This window comes from Abramis brama (genome assembly GCF_963993115.1).
Source record: "Abramis brama genome assembly, chromosome: 1".
NCBI classification, from domain to species: Eukaryota; Metazoa; Chordata; class Actinopteri; order Cypriniformes; family Leuciscidae; genus Abramis; species Abramis brama.
In genome coordinates, this window is record NC_139963.1 from 75,101,447 (window position 1) to 75,122,860 (window position 21,414).

Here is a 21,414-nt window from a genome sequence, read left to right on the forward strand (position 1 = left end):
AGCTGCATTCCAGTGGTCTGAGTGGTTAATTGTTTTTATTATTTTCTTATGATCGTCTTTGCTAATTTTTGCTTGACTGAGTCGATCCAAATCTTCTGACTCTGGTCCATAGTTTTGCTTTTATAGCGACCTAGTAACTGAGACGAGTGCTACCCGCCGTGAGCTACACTTATCATTTACTTACACTTCAGATCTGATGAACCACTGACACCTACTAAACAACTGGTGTGTAAATAATGCAATACTTCATTTTAGAAATGATAAATTCATCATTAATAAAGTATGAAAATACAATTATTATATACACTATAGATATGCTTATTAAATCAAGAACAAAGCATTTATAGCTGTATTTATAAACTGCTTATTAATGTCTATTAATGCTTTATAAATGATGAATTAACTGTTTATTAATGCTCAGCTAATGATTAATATCATGCAGTTATTATAAATGTTACCCGTGTTTCTTAGTGATTCAAAACCTATACATTATTAAAAGAAAAAGAAAATTGCGTATCAATTTCTTATGCGGTTTTGTTTTCCTTTATTCTCTCTTTGTAGTGTGTAACGGGTGGCTATAAATATTACTGATTGATTGTTTGTATAGATATATATTTTTCTCGAGGCTTTGTGACTGAGAATCAGCATAAGTCTGAGGGCGGCTGTATTTCGAAGCATCACTGTAGTCTAGCGGTTAGGACTACGCCTTATCACATGGGCGGCCGGGCTTGAATTTGTCTCAGAAAGTTTTTTGTTTGTTTAAATTGTATTGTTGGGCAGCCATTACACTGTCCAGTCCATATTAATCACTTTCACCCTCTTTTATCCAGTCTAAATAACTCCATCATTCCCCTCTGTTCAACTGTTCAAAAGCACTGCCCACTTACAAGATTATGAAACAACAAAACTTCCAAGAACTCATTTATTTATTTATTTATACATGTGTATATGCATGTATATGTTAATGTATCACAACCCATCTAACAAATATTGAGGAGTTTTTTCTGCATGATATCAGCATTGACCAGCAGGTGTCGCTGTGTGCATTCGAAACCTGGAGAAATCAGCCTCTTTTACACACATCAGGCTGGAAAGCTTTTAAAGCTTCATGAAGCTTCATCTCACCATCACTACCTTCAGGTTCACTCAGCTCAACAGTTATACGCTATATTAGCAATAATGATTATTTTGGGAGACATGGATGAGCTTTGATTGGTGGTTCCCATCATGCACTGCAACATTAGGCTTTATGTTTATTTCACCAGTGATGGTTGGTCGGTCAGATGACAGGAAGTTAATAACCACAGGAAGAGCTGCTGATGTTTAAAGGAGGAGCTGTAACTATATATAATGAAGAGCAAGACTGACAGAAACAGAAAATGGCTGATAAGTGTGATCTGTGTCTGCTGGGACTGATCATTCTCTCTTCACTTCTCACAGGTAAAGAAATCTGTATTTTCTCTAAAGACATTTAGTGGAATTAGTCTGGAAAGAGTTCATTTGAACATGCTCAGTTTATTCTTGCACACATTCACGTTGTGATCTCAGAGTTGTGTATTGATACACACAGATCATACTGTATTATTCCTGATACTGGACATAGTGTCACTCAAACATCTGATGATGAAGAATTATCTTCATATTAAGAGTGTGTCAGTGATTTGAACAGCTCTCTGATAAAGACTAATAGTTTATTCTGGAGAGTGTGTTGTTTGCTTTAAGACAGGAAAAATACTATGATTTAAAACTTCTGCTTTTAATGCTGGTGTGTTTTATGTTTTCATTAATTAATATATATCATAATGATCACTGAGATATACTGTGTTTCAGGAACCAGTGGAGTGGATGTGTTCATCAGTTCTGGTAAAAATGTCTCTCTGTCCTGTAATAAAGATCTTTCTGACTGCAAATCAACTACATGGTTGTTACACTATAACAGACATTCAGGGAGAGTTGAACTGATTACTGGAGGGATAAAGAATAAAGGCACAGAGAGACATGAGAGACTGAGTCTGGAGTCTGACTGCTCTCTGAACATCAAGAACGTCACAGGAAAAGATTCTGGATTATACAGCTGCCGACAATATGTGAATGACAAACAACAAGAAACTAATGCACGTGTTTATCTGCATGTTCTTCATGGTAAGTTTATGATTATGTGGTCAATTTAAAAAGGGCAGATTCTCCCTTTAAACTCAGATGATGATTGAAGAGTCTGTGATTTGTGTCTTGTGTTCAGTTTCAGTGTCTTCATCATCATCTTCATCATCATCATCTTCATCCTCACAGACTGAGATCAGTCCAGGCCGCTCTGTGACTCTCTCCTGTCAGTTTTATTCATATGTTGTCCCCTGTAAAAATTTGGTCCATTATGTGGTATTTGAGCTGTTGTGGGTGAATCAGGCTGGTGTTGATTTGAAGACAGACTCCAGATATCAGATATTATCATCAGATCACTGTATCATCACTCTGACTACAACACTCCTGAATGAAGATGACAACAGAGAGTGGAGATGTCAGCTTACTCATAGAAATCAACTCAAGACCTCAGTCAGATACACTGTCAAGTATTCAGGTGAGAAACAACACTGTAAAATATGATGTTAATGTCCTACAGATGATGCATCTTTTCACCAACACTGATTCCAGTCAGAAGCTCAAACTCAGAGAAGAAATCAAGCCGAACTACAGCAGCAGCTCCTACACAAGGTTCATGATCACATGATCACTGTCACACAATTGGAAAAGTTTTTGGGGCAGACCTGACCTGTTGAAAAGAGATGGTATTCATCCCTCCTGCGATGGTGCTGCTCTTCTCTCTAGTAATATGGCACATAGTCTTAGAGCTCAAACATGACAATCTGGGGCTCAGGTCAGGAAGCAGACAGACTGGCTAAACCGACCGTCTGCTAGCTGTCTCACGTCACCAAGGTCAGATAAATCCCATCACATAGAGCCTCTTTCACCTACTGTAGATATCATCATATTGAGACTGTGTCTTTTCCCCGAATTAGGACATACAAAAAACTTCCAAACCTATAAGGGTAAAAATGTAATTGATGTTCAACAAATAAAAAACAGCTATAATACAGATGAGCAAATGCTAAAGCTTGGGTTGCTGAATATTCGATCGCTTACTTCAAAAGCACTCATTGTTAATGATATGATTTCAGATAATAACCTAGATGTGCTGTGTTTGACAGAAACCTGGCTAAAACCAAACGATTACATTACATTAAATGAGTCCACCCCGCAAGATTACTGTTATAAACATGAGCCTCATCTGAAAGGCAAAGGGGGTGGTGTTGCTGTAATTTATAGTAATATTATCAGAATTACTAAGAAGTCTAGTTTCAAATATAATTCTTTTGACGTGTTGGTGCTTAATATAGCAATGTATAGTGTAAATGATAAGTCACGTTTGAGATTTGTGCGGGCTACTGTATACAGGCCACCAGGGCACCAGACAGACTCATACAACTCTATAGGTGTCAGGACCAACTCATTGTCGTAATGAGCTGCTAGATAAATAATAAAGCTGCTAGATCTGCTTATTTTTCAACCCTATTAGAAGAAAATAAACAAAATCCTAGGTATTTATTTGAAACAGTGGCTAAACTAACGAAAAAGAAAGCTTCAAGCCCAGAAGTTACCAAGCAGCACAGCAGTAATGACTTTATGAACTTCTTCACTTATAAGATTGATAATATCAGGGACAAAATTATAACTATGCAACCGTCTACTACAGTATCGCATCAGGCAGTGCATTGTAGTCTCCCTGAGTAAAAATTCGATTCATTCATTGCTATAGAAGAGGAAGAATTCGTTAAACTCGTTTAATCGTCTAAATCGACAACATGTATGTTAGACCCTATACCGACTATGCTATTGAAAGAGATGCTTCCAGAGGTCATAGATCCTCTTCTTACTACCATTAATTTGTCTTTGTCTCTAGGATACGTACCAAAAACTTTTAAGATGGCTATTATTAAACGGCTTGTTAAAAAAACGCAACTTGATCCTACAGAATTAGTCAATTACAGACCGATCTCGAATCTACCTTTTCTGTCTAAGATACTAGAAAAGGTGGTATCCTCACAATTATATTCCTTTTTAGAAAGTAATGATATCTGCGAGGATTTCAAGTCAGGATTTAGACCGTACCATAGTACTGAGACAGCTCTCATTAGAGTTACAAATTATTTGCTCTTATCATCCGATCGTGGTTGTATCTCGCTATTAGTGTTACTCGATCTTAGTGCTGCATTTGATACTATTGACCACAACATTCTTTTAAATAGACTCGAAAATTATGTTGCGCTAGCATGGTTTAAATCATACTTATCTGACCGTTATCAGTTTGTAGCAGTAAATCGTGGTTGTATCTCGCTATTAGTGTTTGTAGATGCTGCTCTCATATGCTGAAACTATCATCCATGCATTTGTCACATCACGTCTTGATTACTGCAATGCACTTTTCATTGGTCTATCTGCTAGCTCCATTTCCAAATTACAATACATTCAAAACTCTGCTGCCAGAATACTCACCCACACCAAGCGCTCTGCACATATTACTCCAATTCTGCATGATCTTCACTGGCTTCCTGTGGCTTACCGTATCAAATTCAAAATTCTCCTTCTCACTTTTAAGTCTCTGCATGGCTTGGCTCCCCCCTATCTCTGTAACCTGCTCCTCCCCTACACCCCGACTCGCACTTTACGATCATCTGATTCCAGCCTTCTCGTCGTCCCTCGGCATCGCCTTGCTTCAATGGGGGGCAGATCGTTCAGTGTTGTTGCACCCAAAATGTGGAACTCTCTCCCCCGATCACTCTGTTCTGTTAACACTATTTCTGAATTCAAATCCATGCTCAAAACTCACCTATTTTCTGAAAGTCATAATTCGTAAGGTTTTTTTTTTTTTTTCAAAGTTATATCTGTTTGTATTCTGTTGGTTGCCGCCCCATCTACCCATTTTTCATTTACTGTACTTACATTCTCACCTACCTACTGTTGTTGTTTTTTGTGCTGTCTTTGTCAATTGCCTTTATTGTTGTTTGTTTATTGTAAAGCGTCCTTGAGCCCTGGAAAGGCGCTATATAAATAAAACTTATTATTATTATTATTATTATTATTATTATTATTAAATGAAGAGATGTCTTATCGATCACAAGTTCAGTATGGCGTACCACAAGGCTCAGTACTAGGACCGCTGCTGTTCACTCTGTACATGCTACCATTAGGAGATATCATTAGGAAGAATGGCATTAGTTTTCACTGTTATGCTGATGATACTCAGCTCTATATTTCTTCACGCCAAGACAAAACTTACCAATTCACAAAATTAACGGAATGCATAGCTGATATAAAAATTTGGATGACTAGTAATTTCCTACTACTTAATTCTGAAAAGACAGAGATTCTAATTATTGGACAAAAAACGTCCACACGTAATAACCTAGAATACTGTCTAACACTTGATGGCTGCTCTGTTAAGTCTTCGTCGTCGGTTAGGAACCTGGGTGTGCTCTTTGATACCAATCTTTCATTTGAAAGTCACGTGTCTAGTATCTGTAAAACCGCATTTTTCCATCTTAAAAATATATCGAAGTTACGCCATATGCTCTCATTGACAAATGCGGAACAATTAGTTCATGCGTTTATGACCTCAAGGCTAGATTATTGTAATGCTCTACTGGGTGGTTGCCCTGCACGCTTAATAAACAAACTACAGCTGGTCCAAAACGCAGCAGCTCGAGTTCTTACCAGAACCAGGAAGTATGACCATATTAGCCCGGTTCTGTCAACACTGCACTGGCTTCCTATTAAACTTTGTAGAAATTTAAAAATATTGCTGATTACTTACAAAGCACTAAATGGTTTAGCTCAGCAGTACTTGAGCGAGCTCTTAGCACATTATAGTCCTTCACGTCTATTGCGATCTCAAAATTCCGGCCAGTTGATAATACCTAGAATATCAAAATCGACTGCTGGCGGTAGATCCTTCTCCTATTTAACACCAAAACTCTGGAACAGTCTTCCTAACATTGTCCGGGAAGCAGACACACTCTTTCAGTTCAAAGCTAGACTAAAGACACATCTCTTTGACCTAGCATACACATAATACATTATAGACTTTTATAATTCAATGTTAGGCTGCATAGATCAGGTCAGCCGGAACCGGGAACACTTCCCATAAATCCTGATGTACTCGTTACATCATAAGAAGAATGGCGTCTACGCTAATATTAGTCTCTCTGTTCATCCCGAGGTTTACCGCAGTTGTAACGGCCACCTAATGTTATAGTGTTCATGACATGAATGTTGTGTATGCCTTTAAGATGACATGTTATTGTATGCGCGCTGTTCAAGTGAGCGCGTGCGCAGTGAGAGAAGAGTATTGCTCGTGAGAGGAGAGAGATGACCGCTCTACCGACTGCTCCTTTGATTTACTGTGTTTACGTTCTACTCTTATTTGTAGCGTGTTTTCAGAGTGTTTTTCCCCTGTTAATATTCGCTCTATGACATGTATGAGAAGAGTGCATTTAACTGAGAGGACATATATAAAGACTCGTGGAACTACCATCCGTTTGCGCTGTCTTTTCTATTCATCCTGGGCAGACTTAAAACTCTGACAGCGTTACACAGTCTGCCGGATCCAGGCTACGTGGAAGCGATAAAATTCTGTATTATTAATTTTAAGGCCAGACAAGTAGTATGTTGAGCGTTGATTTGTAGGGAAGGACTACACGCCTGCGCACATATATTCAAACGCACATACCTGTAGACTGAACTCGTAATACGCATGTGCACGCCACGTTCTCACTGGTTCGCGTTTTTGAAGTTTGCGCAGAAAGAACTTAAGAGTTTTCTGTTAAAACGGTGTCGTGTTAGCGGCCCCTACGTTAATAACTAATGATCGTTGCGACGGAAGTGAATCAATCAAACTAACTTTAGCTGAACAATAACTTTATTCTAGAGCTGCTATAAAGCCAAAACACTTTACTTTAATTTCCTATTATCAATGTAAAGCTGCTTTGGAACAATCTACATTGTTAAAAGCGCTATATAAATGAAGATGACTTGACTTGACACACTGTAAACTGTGATGATGGAACACAAACTGCATGTGATGATTGATATGAAAATATGATGTTAATGTCCTACAGATGATGCGTCTGAACATTCATCTTCTGCAGCTCCAGTCGCTTCACCAACACTGATTCCAGTCAGAAGCTCAAACTCTGAGAAGAAATCAAGCCGAACTACAGCAGCAGCTCCTACACAAGGTTCATGATCACATGATCACTGTCACACATCATCAGTCTCTCGCTTCAGTGGTTTGATCCCGCCACAATAAAATCAGCCTGATAATTCCATCAATTCAGGATTGAAACCTCAAAGGATTCGTCAATATTTGTGCATTTGAATGTCTTCATACAGGAAACATTGTAGATTCCGTCAATATATTAATATTCCAAGTCAAGTCAAGTCATCCTCATTTATATAGCGCTTTAAACAATGTAGATTGTTTCAAAGCAGCTTTACAGAGATAAGCGTATAATTTATGGTAACAGAGATTGTTTTGGCTTTATAGCGGTTATTTAATGAAGTTATTTTTAGCTAAAGTTAGTTTTGATTGATTTGCTGCCGTCGCAATGATAATTTGTTATTAAATTAGGGGCCCGCTAAGTTGACACCATTCTCTCTACACAGACTTTAAACGTGAACCTGTGAGAAACGCTGATGGCGTTCACATGCGCATTTAGAATTGGTTCTATAGTTATGTGCGTTTGAATATATGTGCGCAGGTTTGTAATTCCCTACAAACCAAGCCTAAACAAAGTACTGGTCTTTCCTTATAAATTTTGATACAGAATTTTATTTAATTTTGTCACTTCGGGGTAGGGCTGCACGATTAATCAAAAAAATAATAATCACAATCTCGATTCAAACATAAATGCGATCTCATTTCTTAATGATGGTGATTCACTTCCGTGTATTTCCCTGCATTCAGATCATGCTGCATTCACGCGTTACTGGTCACACTCACACAATAACAAAATAGGGTTGTGATGGCTGACCGACATCACGATGGAAAGCTACCATCGTGATGCCACGCCCCCCACACTGTCAGACCAGCCCAGTCTCACAGCAGTTTGTGAAAGTATATCTATTGATTTGTGTACACTAGTGGTTGGGAACGAAACCTATGGCTCACGAGCCATACCTGGCTCTTTGGCAAAAATCATGTGGCTCGCAAGGTCTCTCACCCTTTACCAACAAACGATAAAAAAAATTAAGACACATCAACAGAGATCGGCTCTCTGCAGAAAAAGCAGCCAATTACAATTCCCTTGTTGTACTACCGAAGTTAATGAAAAGTGTATGATAATAATAATAATATTCAAGTTGTACCGGCAAAAGTGCGTGTTCAGTGCTGTCGCGAGTGTCACGAGTCACCACAGCAATCAACTAACCACTTGCGTTTCTGTGGTAAATTGTAACCTACAGCTCCTGCACTGGGATTCAAGCCAATAGAACAGCAGCAAAAATTTAAAAGTAGGCTATATAAACTTTAATATATCCTTTTATTGAAACGGGTGCTTTGCTGTGCTTTTACTTTCACTTTTGCCGCAGAGACAATTTTATGTCCTATAAATGTGTCGTATTTTTGATAATCCGCGCAGATTTCAGTTGATGATTCTGTTTAAAGTTATTAATAACAAATCATGAATGAAAGAGAAAGAAAAGAGCAGAATGTGCTTTATATTGAAAAGAAATATTAAAAGCGCGATAAGTCGCGAAAGAGAACTGAATTATACTGACAGGATGCTGTGCACGCACTCCGAGCGCAACACGGACAAGCAGTCTTTGTCTCCGGTTGCGCGCCTAAATGGCCAAATAAACAGAGAAATATTTCAAAATGCCAAGTCGGGTATTCCCGTAAACACAGTAGATGTAAGTACTATGTACATTCTGTGCCAATTGGAGCAAAAAGCACAGGTTCTGGATGCTGGATGCTGGAACCCAGTTCCAGATGCTGGAACCCAATTCGCTGGAAGCCCCCAGATATCAACCAGAAAAACATCACTACCACCAAAGTCTATGGGCGCAGCTCGCCCTCTCCCCCCTCCCCCTCTTCCTCCTCCTCGAGCATTAAGGCCCCTTCCACAACGCCAGGGCCCACAACTTCCACCGTCTGCTCGAGATGTTACAAAATCAACCAATACCAGCTCCAAGTGATTTGTGCCGGGTCCCCGCTGTGATAACAGTAACTTTCTCAAATGTTTACAGAACAAGCGGGAACCCAGTGTTCCTGTATCATCTGTTCATTCACATGTTAGAAAGTCTAAGGCCTTTAAAAGCCGTACAGCAAACCCATCTAATCTGGTGCCTATCACACGACAAACTAAGATTGTGGACACAAAAAGCAAGACTGTTAAGTTAGCACTTTTAAACATCCGCTCACTTAAAAATAAATCACTTCTAGTCAATGACTTTATAAGCACATACAACCTGGACTTTATATTTCTAAATGAAACTTGGCTAGAAGACAGCTGCAGTGCAACAATCCTCAATGAAACATCTCCTCCGAACTTTACCTTTATGAGTGTCTCCAGAGCTGGAAGGAGAGGTGAGGGTGTAGCTGCTCTTTTTAAAGATGTCTATCAATGTAAGCAAATATCATTTGGTAATTACCCGTCTTTCGAACATCTGGGTATTGTGTTAAAAGGTGCTCCACGGATTTTACTTATCACTATTTACAGGCCTCCAAAATACTCTTCAGCCTTTGCTGAAGACTTTACAGAACTGTTATCAATAATTTCCTCAGAGTTTGACAGTTTCACTATTGCTGGAGATTTTAACATTCACATAGATAATGCAGAAAATAATATGACAAAAGAAATCAATACTGTTTTAAAAACTTTTGATCTGATTCAACATGTACATGGACCCACACACAATCGTGGACACACTCTAGATTTACTTATCAGTAAGGGTCTAAACATTTCATTGAATGATATTAAGGATGTCGCACTCTCTGATCATTACTGTATTTTCTTTGATTTATTGATCTCTCCTGCCATTGAAGTTAGATCTGTGTCTGTCAAGAAGAGATGCCTAAATGAGAACACTAGTGTACTATTTATGAAGGCCATATCCCTAAGACCGAGCATATCTGCTGACTCGGTTGATTCTCTCCTTGATTCTTTTAACTCAAAGGTTAAAAATGTAATTGATGATATTGCTCCTGTGAAAGTCAGGAAGAATGGTAAACAAAAAGCACCTTGGAGAAACTCAACAGCAGTGCAAATTATGAAAAGACAATGCAGAAAATCAGAGCGCATGTGGCGAAAGACAAAACTTATAATCCACTATAACATCTATAGAGACACCATTCGTGCTTTCAATATGGAACTAGGCAAAGCTAGACAGACTTTCTTCTCCAATATCATAAACAGAAACCTAAATAATACTCGAAATCTCTTCGCTACTGTCGACAGACTAACAAATCCCCCAAGCGAGTTTCCCAGTGAAATGCTCTCCGACAGCAAGTGTAGTGAGTTTGCTACCTTTTTCTCTGAGAAAATCAATAATATTAGAAAGGTGATCAGCACATCCTTGAGTTGCGCTGGGGTCAGTCAGATCAGACTTCAACCTGAGAAAGTAGTTACTATGTCTGATTTTGAAGAAATTGATGGCAAAATTCTGAAAGAAACCGTTCAGCACCTTAAAACATCAACCTGCGCCCTTGACACACTTCCCACATCTTTTTTTAAAAGTGTGTTAGACTGTTTAGAAGCAGATCTCATAGAAGTGGTAAATGCCTCACTTTTCTATGGAAGTTTTCCAAACTCCCTTAAAACTGCTGTTGTCAAACCCCTCCTGAAAAAGAGCAATCTGGATAAGACTATATTAAGCAACTATAGACCGATCTCAAATCTTCCTTTCACAGGCAAAATCATTGAAAAAGTTGTCTTCAACCAGCTGAACAAATTCTTAAACTCAAATGGATACTTTGATAATTTTCAATCTGGCTTCCGATCGCATCACAGCACAGAGACAGCGCTCATTAAGATAATAAACGATATTCGCTTAAATACAGATTCAGGCAAATTATCAGTGCTGGTTCTACTCGACCTCAGTGCTGCATTTAACACTGTCGATCACAAAATACTTCTGGACAGGCTGGAAAACTGGGTGGGGTTTTCTGGGACAGTTCTAAAATGGTTCAGGTCATACTTAGATGGGAGAGGTTATTATGTGAGTATAGGTGACCATAAGTCTGAGTGGACGCCCATGACATGCGGAGTCCCTCAAGGCTCAATTCTTGCGCCACTCCTGTTCAACCTGTACATGCTCCCAATGAGCCAAATAATGAGAAAGAACCAAATCTCTTACCACAGCTATGCAGACGACACACAGATCTACTTAGCCCTATCGCCTAATGATTACAGCCCCATTGACTCTCTGCTTCAATGCATTGATGAAGTCAACAGCTGGATGTGCCAAAACTTTCTACAGTTAAACAAAGACAAAACTGAAATCATTGTGTTTGGAAACAAAGATGAAGTTCTCAAGGTGAACGCATACCTTCACTCTAAAGGTCAAACAACTAAAAATCAGGTCAAGAATCTTGGTGTGTCTTTAGAGTCAGACCTTAGTTTCAATAGTCATGTCAAAGCAATAACTAAATCAGCATACTATCATCTGAAAAATATTGCAAGAATTAGATGCTTTGTTTCCAATCAAGACTTAGAAAAACTAGTGCATGCTTTCATCACCAGCAGGGTGGATTATTGTAATGGACTCCTCACTGACCTTCCCAAAAAGACCATAAGACATTTGCAGCTCATACAGAACGCTGCAGCCAGGATTCTTAGCAGAACCAGAAAATATGATCATATCACACCAGTCCTCAGGTCATTACACTGGCTGCCAGTTACTTATAGGATTGATTTTAAAGTATTATTACTAGTATATAAATCATTCAATGGCCTAGGACCTCAATACATTGCAGATATGCTCACTGAATATAAACCCAACAGATTACTCAGATCATTAGGATCACATCAGCTAGAAGTTCCAAGAGTTTACTCTAAGCAAGGAGAGTCTGCTTTTAGCTATTATGCCAGCCGCAGCTGGAACCAGCTTCCAGAGGAGATCAGATGTGCTCCTACATTAGTCACATTCAAATCCAGACTCAAAACACATCTGTTTAACTTTGCATTTAATGAATGAGCACTGTGTCACTGTTTGTCCGACTGTTTATACTGTGTCTTATTTTAGTCTTTATTCTAAACTGTTTTAATTATTTTTAGTTCTTTCTTGTTTCTTTATTTTAAACTGTTTTGTATATTCTTATTTCTTCTGATTATTTTTAATAGTATGTAAAGCACTTTGAATTACCATTGTGTATGAAATGTGCTATATAAATAAACTTGCCTTGCCTTGCCTTGCCTATATGTGGCATTATGTGTTGAACTGAACTAACAGACGTAATCCACAGATCCAGCTGATACAGCATCAGAAACTGAAGTCAGTGTGACTGCTGGATCATTATACAGAGGTATGACATGTTCAGTTATACTGACAGCTTTATAACATTAACCCTCTGGGGTCTGAGCTGTTTTCTGGCCCTGGAGGTGTTCTGACATGTGTGCTTATTTCTGTTACTTGTGACATTTTCATGGCTAAAGTCTGATTACACTGTATTCAGCACACACTCTGCTACAATAATATATCAGCAACATGTATGTAAAAGTTTGTAGTTTTGAGATAATAACATTTATGCGTGGTTTGTGAAAATACAAAAAAAAAAAATGTCACTGAAATAAGGCCATGAAACCCATACTGATTATTTCTTCACAAGACTTTTGAAAATTGTATCACGGCTCTATTAGGAGCTATCAGGCCCTGTCATTCTGAGCAACCTTGCATAAAGAATGAGGAGATTTAAAAAAGAATGGTTGTTTGATTGTTTGGTTTTATTTACAACACAACATAATCCAAAGATACACAAAGACAGAGACCTTTGTGCCATTCCTAAAAACATTGTACATACCTTTCATTTCCAAGGTGTTTGATTTTCACTTTACCATGTTCATATACAGAGACTCATGTGAATGTTGAAGTCAGCAGGACTCATCAGTGGCATCTGGGCCCTGAAAGAAAAAAAAAGTGACCATACTGATATCAAGAGAACGATTTTGGGAATACATTTTAGATTTTTCTGGTTAAAATTGCTTTTTAAAATTCACAGAATACACACACACACACACACACACACACACACACACACACAAATGTTTCCAACAATATATAATATAATGAACACCAGGTTTGTTGTGCTTTGTAGGCATAGGATATGCACAGTGCTGCATAAAATAATAATAACAATAACCTATAGCAGCCTATAAATCTTCCAACAGATTTCAGTAACAACTACGCTAGAGAAAAATATATTGATTATCATATGTTACTTCAAATGTTTCCGTTCATTATGATGATATGAAATGAGATAATAGTAAAACCATGAAGCCTAGTGTTTGGTGCGATTTGCTTTTCAAATGCGATCGCGCTCCAAAATATGATACATTCAAACGCACAGCATGCTCCAAAATATGATACATTCAAATGCACAACATGCTCCAAAATATGAAACATTATGGTTACCATATTATACATATCTACGTTTGAGCAGATATCCACAAACACAGTAACAGTAAACACGGGTCTAAATATTATAATATTCACCTTATATCTAGCAACAGTTGAACTGCAATGTGAAGTTTATGCAACAATAACATAAACTAATAAGTAAGAATTTCTTACCTTACATCTTTCCTGTCTTCAAATCGCGTTCTTCTTCTTCTGAGGTAAATCCAATGTAAGCTCACGGCGCGTCTTTCAAACTCGACTAAAAGCAGAGACTTGTGAAGTGTTTTGGTGTTTTGTTTTTGAGGTAATGAGCGTGATCGCGTTCCATGTGGAGATTTGCATGTGAATCTCTTTTGTGCGCGTGGGCGTGGCCAAATTAAAAATAATGAGCAAGCGTTTGAGATACTGGACATCTTGTTGGTTTTATACAAATTACTTAAACAGAGAATATTTGTTTTCAGTTTGAATCCAATCATTTAAAAGTACACACTTAAATGTTTATAAAGGTATATGGCTCATAAATGTGTGACAGGTATTCGCTGAGTTTGGTTTCAGTTTATAGACGTGCTCAAGAAAAAAAAGTTCACCGCGACGGAGAGGCAGAATGCACACCCTGTTTATTTTCTTTATTTTACAAAAGCACAATGTTTTGATTTGATTGTAAGTGGACACATACAAAAGTAGAAATATCACAGATTGTTTTTTCATATTTCTTTTTTCTGTATGACCATAAATGACGGAGTAATTTAAGTTTATTGTGCTACAATGTGAAGAAAATCCAGCAAAACGCGCCGGCGCGTTTGCCGACCTCAGAGGGTTAAACTATCAGTCAGTCTGTAAATGCTTCATCAATAACTGTTGATAGTTGAATACTCTTGACTTCAGTCATGTACAGTTTCTCTTCTTCCTCTCATGTTTCCTGCAGTGATTGTGATTATTGTTGAGATCGCAGTGTTTGCTGCTCCTACTGTGATTCTTCTTCAGATCATCTGTGCAAGAAGAGCTGGTGAGTTTTGAGCCGCACACAATCTGATGATTCACACTCATCTGATCTGGAACAATCTGCAATCATGATAAAAACACATACGAGAGGTCAGTCAATGCTTTTATTTTGCAGGGAGGAAGGACTCGAAGCACCCAGAGGAAATAGAGATGCCGACAATATTAGAATAAAATACTGATGAGTTTAGAGCCAATCTGCAGCAATATTTACAATAGCAAAAACTTACAGAGGATTGTTCATTGTTTTATTTTCTTCTTCTCAGAAAACAGAGAAAAAACTCTGAGCACTTATAGTGACATAATCATGTTTAGATTTATATGGGTTTTATAGATATTAGCCTACAGTATTGAATGTCATTTTCTTGTGCTTAATATGTAAACTGCTTTAAATATAATATTAATACAGTAATGGACAGACTCAGACTGTATAATCTCTCTCTGTTCTGTGTAGGGCTGTACTCAACCAAAGAAAATCTTGGTCGACTGAAGTCCTGAATTTTTCGACTAAAAATCAACTAAAATCGACTAAAAATTACGTTAGAAAAAAAACGTTAAATTAATTAGCTGCGCACTGTGCGCAGTACTTGGTAGCCTTGTTGTCCGCCTAAATGAATTAGTAAAAAAACTAGTAGGCTATTTGCAGTATTAAATCGTTTTTGACGTAATTAATTTGCACTGAAATGAGTCTGACACTGTCGGCTCTGACAGCGTTGCATCACGTGCACCTGCGCAATATCATAGCCTATGATTTCCGAAAATAGTACTATGTTGTCAACTAGTGATATCATGACAAGAACTTTTGAGGAATATGTAACATAATTTAGACAATTGTTTCTGTCATATGTATTATAATAACTGACAGACTCTATAATTTCAGCCGCTCTGTGCAGCTCGCACAGAGTGAGGCTGAACCTATTTTTTACAGTCTATGGGCTGAACATAGGAGCTCAGCTTCGCGGCTGAGACACGAATAGACTATTAACTTAAAGCTTTTACTCTTAAACACAAAAGGCACGTCCACTTTAATAAAAAAATAATATTTATTAAACAAACCAGATCAAGTAATATTCAGCAAACCTTCTAGTAACCTACTTTCTTCAATCTGTCCGTCTTCTCCGGTGAGTTGGGCTAATCCAAAAGAAGTGAAAACAAGGAGGGTGTTCTGAAGACAGACTGTTACCTGTGAAACAGGGGTGCTCTGAAAACACCCCCATTAGCAATTAGTGCTTTCCACCTGATGAAATGAACGCGGCAAAAAAACGACCAATCAGAATTTTGGTCGAGCCAGAACGTATCGACCAAATAATCGACTAATCGACTGGAAGAATACAGCCCTAGTTCTGTGTGACGGAGCTGATTTGAGGATTCTTGGATCTTGTCTGTTCATTCCTGTTTTTAGCATCTTTTTTCATGATTGCTATAATTTTCTTAATAAAACCTCTGCAGTTGTGTTTAATAAGTCTCCTTTCCTGAGATATTTGTTCCCCTTCATGAGCTCGTAATGTATCGTAATACAGAATAGTAAGTGTGAGTATTAATGGGTCGAGTGTTGATGAAATATATGAGTTTTCAGCCGTTTCTTGAAGATGGCTAAAGCCTCATCAGCTCAGGTTGAGTTCGGCAGGTCGTTCCTCCAGCAGGATCAGTCCAGGTGAAGGTCTGTGAAAGTGATTCTGTGTCTCTTTGAGATGATGCACCACAAGACACCGTTCACTTGCAGAACACAAGCTTCTGGAGACACATCGGTCTGGAGTAGTGAGTTTAGGTGTAGAGGAGCAGAGCCAGTGGTTGTTCTGTAGGAAAACATCAGGGCCTTGAATCTGATGTGAGCGGCCGTCGCAGGTTTATGAGGAGAGGAGTGACGTGCGTCTCTTCGGCTCGATAAACACACTCTTGCTGCAACATCTGGATCAGTTGCAGAGGTTTGACAGTGATGCTGGAAGGAGAGAGCATTACAATAGTCCAGTCTGGAGAGAACAAGCGCTTGGGCAAGGAGTTGTGAAGCTCCGATAGGAAGGGCCTGATCCTCCTAATGTTGTATAAGGCAAATCTGCAGTTCTAGCACTGTGGTCTGTGGAGTTCAACTGATCATCAATAGCTGAGTGGAGAAGTTGTGATGAAGTGTTGGGTTGGCCGACACCATGAGCAGTTCTGTCTCAGCAAGGTTTAGTTGAAGGTCCTTCATCCAGCAAGAAATGTCTGTTAGGCGAGCAGTGAAAGGAAGAAGAAATTAGATTTCTGATTGGCTACATCAGTCAGATGACATCACAGGTCCCCTGATAGGCTGTAAAACATAATCAGCTCTTTTGTCTTCAGAAAGCTGTTTGTCTGTAAAAGTGTCACACAGATGGCTAGCTGGGTTAAAAAGTGCATCACGTCATTGAAATCCACTACGCCTGATGATGTGTGATCTGTTTTGGAGCAAAGCACGCTGGGTTAACTCTCGAGGGTCTGGCTGTACTCAGTGCGATCGATTCACAGTGAAGAAGCTCCGCTCCCGCCTGGCTCTCTTTAAGAGGGATGGGAGCAAAGCATTTGCACATAGCGGTCCAGTCCCACTGCTTTGTTTATGAGGCTCACAGGTGGAGCTGGCGGAGGAGTTTGAGACGGATCTCTGCCTTTCTCTAAACTCAGCCGCTAGCTCCTCATGCCCAAACCAGAAGCATCGGCAGGCCCGTCCGATCTGGCAGAGAGCATGCTGTTGGCCCGGTCTGTCTCTGAGGAGAGTTGAGATGATGTTTTAAGTAAGCCTGTCTCCTCCCTCTCTCCAGGAGTTGGACATGATGACCCTTGCCATGGCCGGTGGAAAAGAGGAGTCTCCTCCAGATAGATTAGAGGAGTGATTCTTGCCAGGCATGTGTGGCAGTGGGCCCGGCTGGAGGCGATTCCTGTTGCACACCAAGGCGATGTTGCAAGCCAACTAAATGAAGGACCTCATCAAGGCGAGGGAGTGTCTCCAGATGCAGTCCTGGAGCTCCGGCGCTCCACAGACCTCCTGAAGTCCTGAGCCATCGGCCGCTCTCTTCCTGCAATAGTTGCCATTGAGTGGCATCTGTGGGTAAACCTTTTGGGGCTCAAGGAGGAATAAAAGTCTTCCGGGCTTTTAATAACACCATTGAGACAGTGGTCCAGATGTTCAGGGAGGCGAAAGTTAAATCAGTGGTGCTTGAGAAATACATTCCAGATCTATCTTCCAGAACATCTGTAGTGTTAATAAAGGAGGCTGGATCTGCAGCCGGTTGCATAAACATAGCCATAATGTTAAGACAGTGTCTTAAGTTCTAGTATGACCTACTAGCAGTTAGTCAGGGGCAGTCAGTCTTAGTGTTCGGTATCAAAGAAGGCTCATCTACGTTTTTATGTAACTGATTTAAAAAAGCTATGAACCGTCTTAAATAAAATAAATTGATGTCTAACTTGTAAGACTAGTCTTTGAGGTTTATGCAACCGGCCCCTGATCTTTCTTCCTCAGAGTAAAGCAGCACATTATAATCCATGTGATGTGTAGAAACACTCCCTGAGACAGATTAATCTCTTCTTTAGAGACGCTTATGTAGTGTGTGCATATACTTTCTGTTTGACCAAACTGGAACTGATGCTAATAATTACTTTTAAAATACTTTAAAAACTGTTTCATAATTCAGGAGTCACTTTTAAGTAACAGAACAATTTTATCACTAATAATGTAATGCTTTTATTTCTAGAATGTAATGGCATGCAGGAAACTGCTAAAATAAGAAAGTGAAACTAACAGTAATGCTCTCGTGTGCAAAAGAATATCCTTGTGTTCAGAGTAGATGTGTGTTGAGCCAGTGCGGTTCACAATATGCACTTCTCAGACATGTTTCACCCACATGTAGACCACTTCCTGGGTTAGTTTATTATTAGATCTCGTGGACCAGGGTTGAGAACGCCTGCTTTAACATATACACATGTAGCGCCCTCTCCCTTAGATTTAAGCGGGAGGGGTCCTGGGTTAGTTTATTGTTAGATCTCTCTAAGTAGCCTCTGAATATTATTAACTGTATTTCAATAAACCCTTATCTCAATATTGGTGTGCTTATGAACAGACTAAAATAACCACAAAGTCTTGTAAGTGAAATAGAAACTTTAAGTAGTTTACTCAAATAAATTAGTAAAATTTGAATAGCAATTGAAAATAAAATAAAAGTCAAGACCACAGACACATACACTGTCAAGAGTTCAGGTGAGAAAACAGACAAAACTTTCAGAGATTAATTTTGACTCTGGCTTCATACATATTGTCATTGTGAAATAGTTCTGATCTAAGCCATTCAATTCCTAAAAGTGACTTCCGACATGGGCCATAATGGGCTAAAATAGACTGTTTTTTGTGAAACACAGTGCAGGCTAGAAAATGAGGACAGTTTTACTCTTTTAGATCATTCTCATTAAATCCTCTATTCTCTTAAGATGCTAATTACCTGTCAGCTTGCAGTAATTATGAGACTGCAGTCAGTTTTGCAGAAATAAAGGAGATAATGATCAGGGATGGGAACTGTAAAAAAAAATATTTTGGGTTTCATTAACGATTATTTTAGTTCAGTTTAATTTTAAGAAAGGACTATTTAGCAAAATTCCATTGCCAGATGATGAGAATTTATATAATAAATAGATTTCTCTTTACAGCGAGGTGTCAGTGGGCTGTGCTCTAAGTGTGACATTACATGATTTCCGTAGTGTTTTCACAGCTGTGATCTCACTGTTGAGGTCTGGAAACATGTTACTGCTGAGTGAGAGAACTCACAGTTTGACCACAATAGAGCCGTGATCATCTCTGAACCCAGTTGATGAATTTAAAGACTGCCCTTCTGCTGGTTCTGGCATCGGTCCAGAGAGTGGGCGATCTGTCTGATCTGAGTTTGGGCCTAATCTCCAGTCATCCTACCACCTGCCCTCTAGACCCCATCCCCTCACACCTTCTACAAGCCGTCTCTCCCACACTTCTACCTCACACACTTCATCAACTCATCCCTCCATACTGGCATTTCCCCTACAGCATTCAAGCAGGCTCGGGTGACTCCACTGCTTAAAAACCCACATTAAACACATCACTCAGAGAGTTACAGACCTGTCTCTCTCCTACCATTCATAGCGAAAACACTTGAACGAGTTGCTTTCAACCAAGTGTCATCTTTCCTGTCTCAGAATAACCAGCTGGATGTCAACCAATCTGGCTTCAAGAAAGGGCATTCAACCGAGACTGCATTACTGTCGGTCACAGAAGCCCTGCGGATCGCTAAGGCTGCTTCCAAATCATCAGTTCTCATTCTCCTGGATCTGTCTGCTGCCTTCGACACTGTGAATCATCAGATCCTTCTGTTCTCCCTCTCATCCCTGAGTATCACAGGTACTCCTCTCCACTGGTTTGAGTCCTATCTCACAGGTAGATCCTTCAGGGTCACATGGAGAGGCGAGGTATCCAGAGCACATCAACTGACCACAGGGGTTCCTCAGGGTTCAGTGCTTCAACCCCTCCTCTTCTCCATCTACACCACATCACTGGGACACATCATACAGGCTCATGGTTTCTCTTACTATTGCTATGCTGATGACACACAGCTCTTTCTCACATTTTAACCAGATGATAATCCACAAAATCACTCCTGAACATTCTCATTCACGGTTCCTTGCTGGTGGAATGATCTCCCCACCCTCATCCGGAATGCAGAATCCCTGACAACATTCAAAAGACAGCTGAAAACTCATCTCTTCCGTGAGCAAAATAAATATTTTCTTTTCCTTTAATCCTCCCTTGTCTGACTTATGATACTCTAAGCAGTGCCTAAACTTTGTATTTTGAGCACTTGTGTTGTTTTTGCCTCTTCATGATGACTCGCTTGCTTTATTCCTCATTTGTAAGTCGCTTTGGACAAAGGCATTGTCACGGGATGCACACAAAAAGAGTAAGATCCATGTGCAGTTTAATGGGGTAATCCGTAATCATAAACCAGCCAGGCAAAGGGTCAAAATCCATACAAAGACAGTCCAAAAACAAGAAACAAAACAGGACTGGAACTCAGAAGTGCAGGAACAGCTGTGTGCAATGATCAGTGATGAGTTCAGGATTATGGGAAATGCAGTTCATGATGTGGTGGTGACGGTAAGGGGAAGAGACCTCTAGTGGACACCCAGGGAACACCAACCAGACACTGTGACAGGCATCTGGTAAATGACTAAATGTCAATGATTAGCTCGCCATGTCCAAACCACAGACAGAGCATCCACGACAGGGACAGATCAGGATTCAATAGGGCAAAGCAAGAAAAAAAAAAAAAACAGCCTTGCAGAAACAAGGCCAAAAATAATCATTATTCAGCTGTTCAATAAACTGTTTAAATTAAATAAATTGTCAGTTTCATCACGTTTGATTTGGCCTTAATCCAGATAGTTTCATTCTTCTTTCATGTGTATTTCTAACTTTTCCCGTTCGTCTCGATCTCTCTTTCCGTCGGCTTCTATTACCCTTAAAGGTGAACTCCGGTCAATTTTAACATTGAGCTAATTTTTTTGTAAATTTGGAGTGCTGTCAGTACAGAGAACAACGACAAAAATCGTTGTGTTGCCTACACCATGTTATCCTCTTTTTAAAATGTGCACCCTGTTGACTTAAATGGGGCAAGTTTTAAACCTGCTTTTAGCCTCTTAACATCCTTGATGTGTCATTACAAGTGCCCAGCCATGTGAGTGATTCCTTCAGAGTGAACACAGGTGAATCTGACTACA

The 21,414-nt window shown here is 39.4% G+C and overlaps 2 protein-coding genes across 2 annotated transcripts in view; both read left to right on the plus strand.

The window, feature by feature from the left end:
- Nucleotides 1–16,121, plus strand: part of LOC311089369 (uncharacterized protein) — a 113,762-nt gene extending 97,641 nt beyond the window's left edge. The window contains exons 6-7 of the mRNA XM_084124013.1: nt 14,591–14,671; nt 14,783–16,121. Coding sequence (XP_083980139.1) covers nt 14,591–14,671; nt 14,783–14,838 — 137 coding nt within the window. The 3' untranslated portion in view covers nt 14,839–16,121. The remainder of the gene's footprint in view (nt 1–14,590; nt 14,672–14,782) is intronic.
- Nucleotides 1,322–9,269, plus strand: LOC311097831 (uncharacterized protein; the record flags this gene model as incomplete). Its single annotated transcript, XM_084137756.1, has 5 exons — nt 1,322–1,440; nt 1,831–2,142; nt 2,240–2,575; nt 7,170–7,289; nt 8,995–9,269. The coding sequence occupies exons 1-5, from the start codon at nt 1,380–1,382 to the stop codon at nt 9,267–9,269; spliced, it is 1,104 nt and encodes a 367-aa protein (XP_083993882.1). The 5' UTR covers nt 1,322–1,379.
- Nucleotides 16,122–21,414: the final 5,293 nt, after the last annotated feature.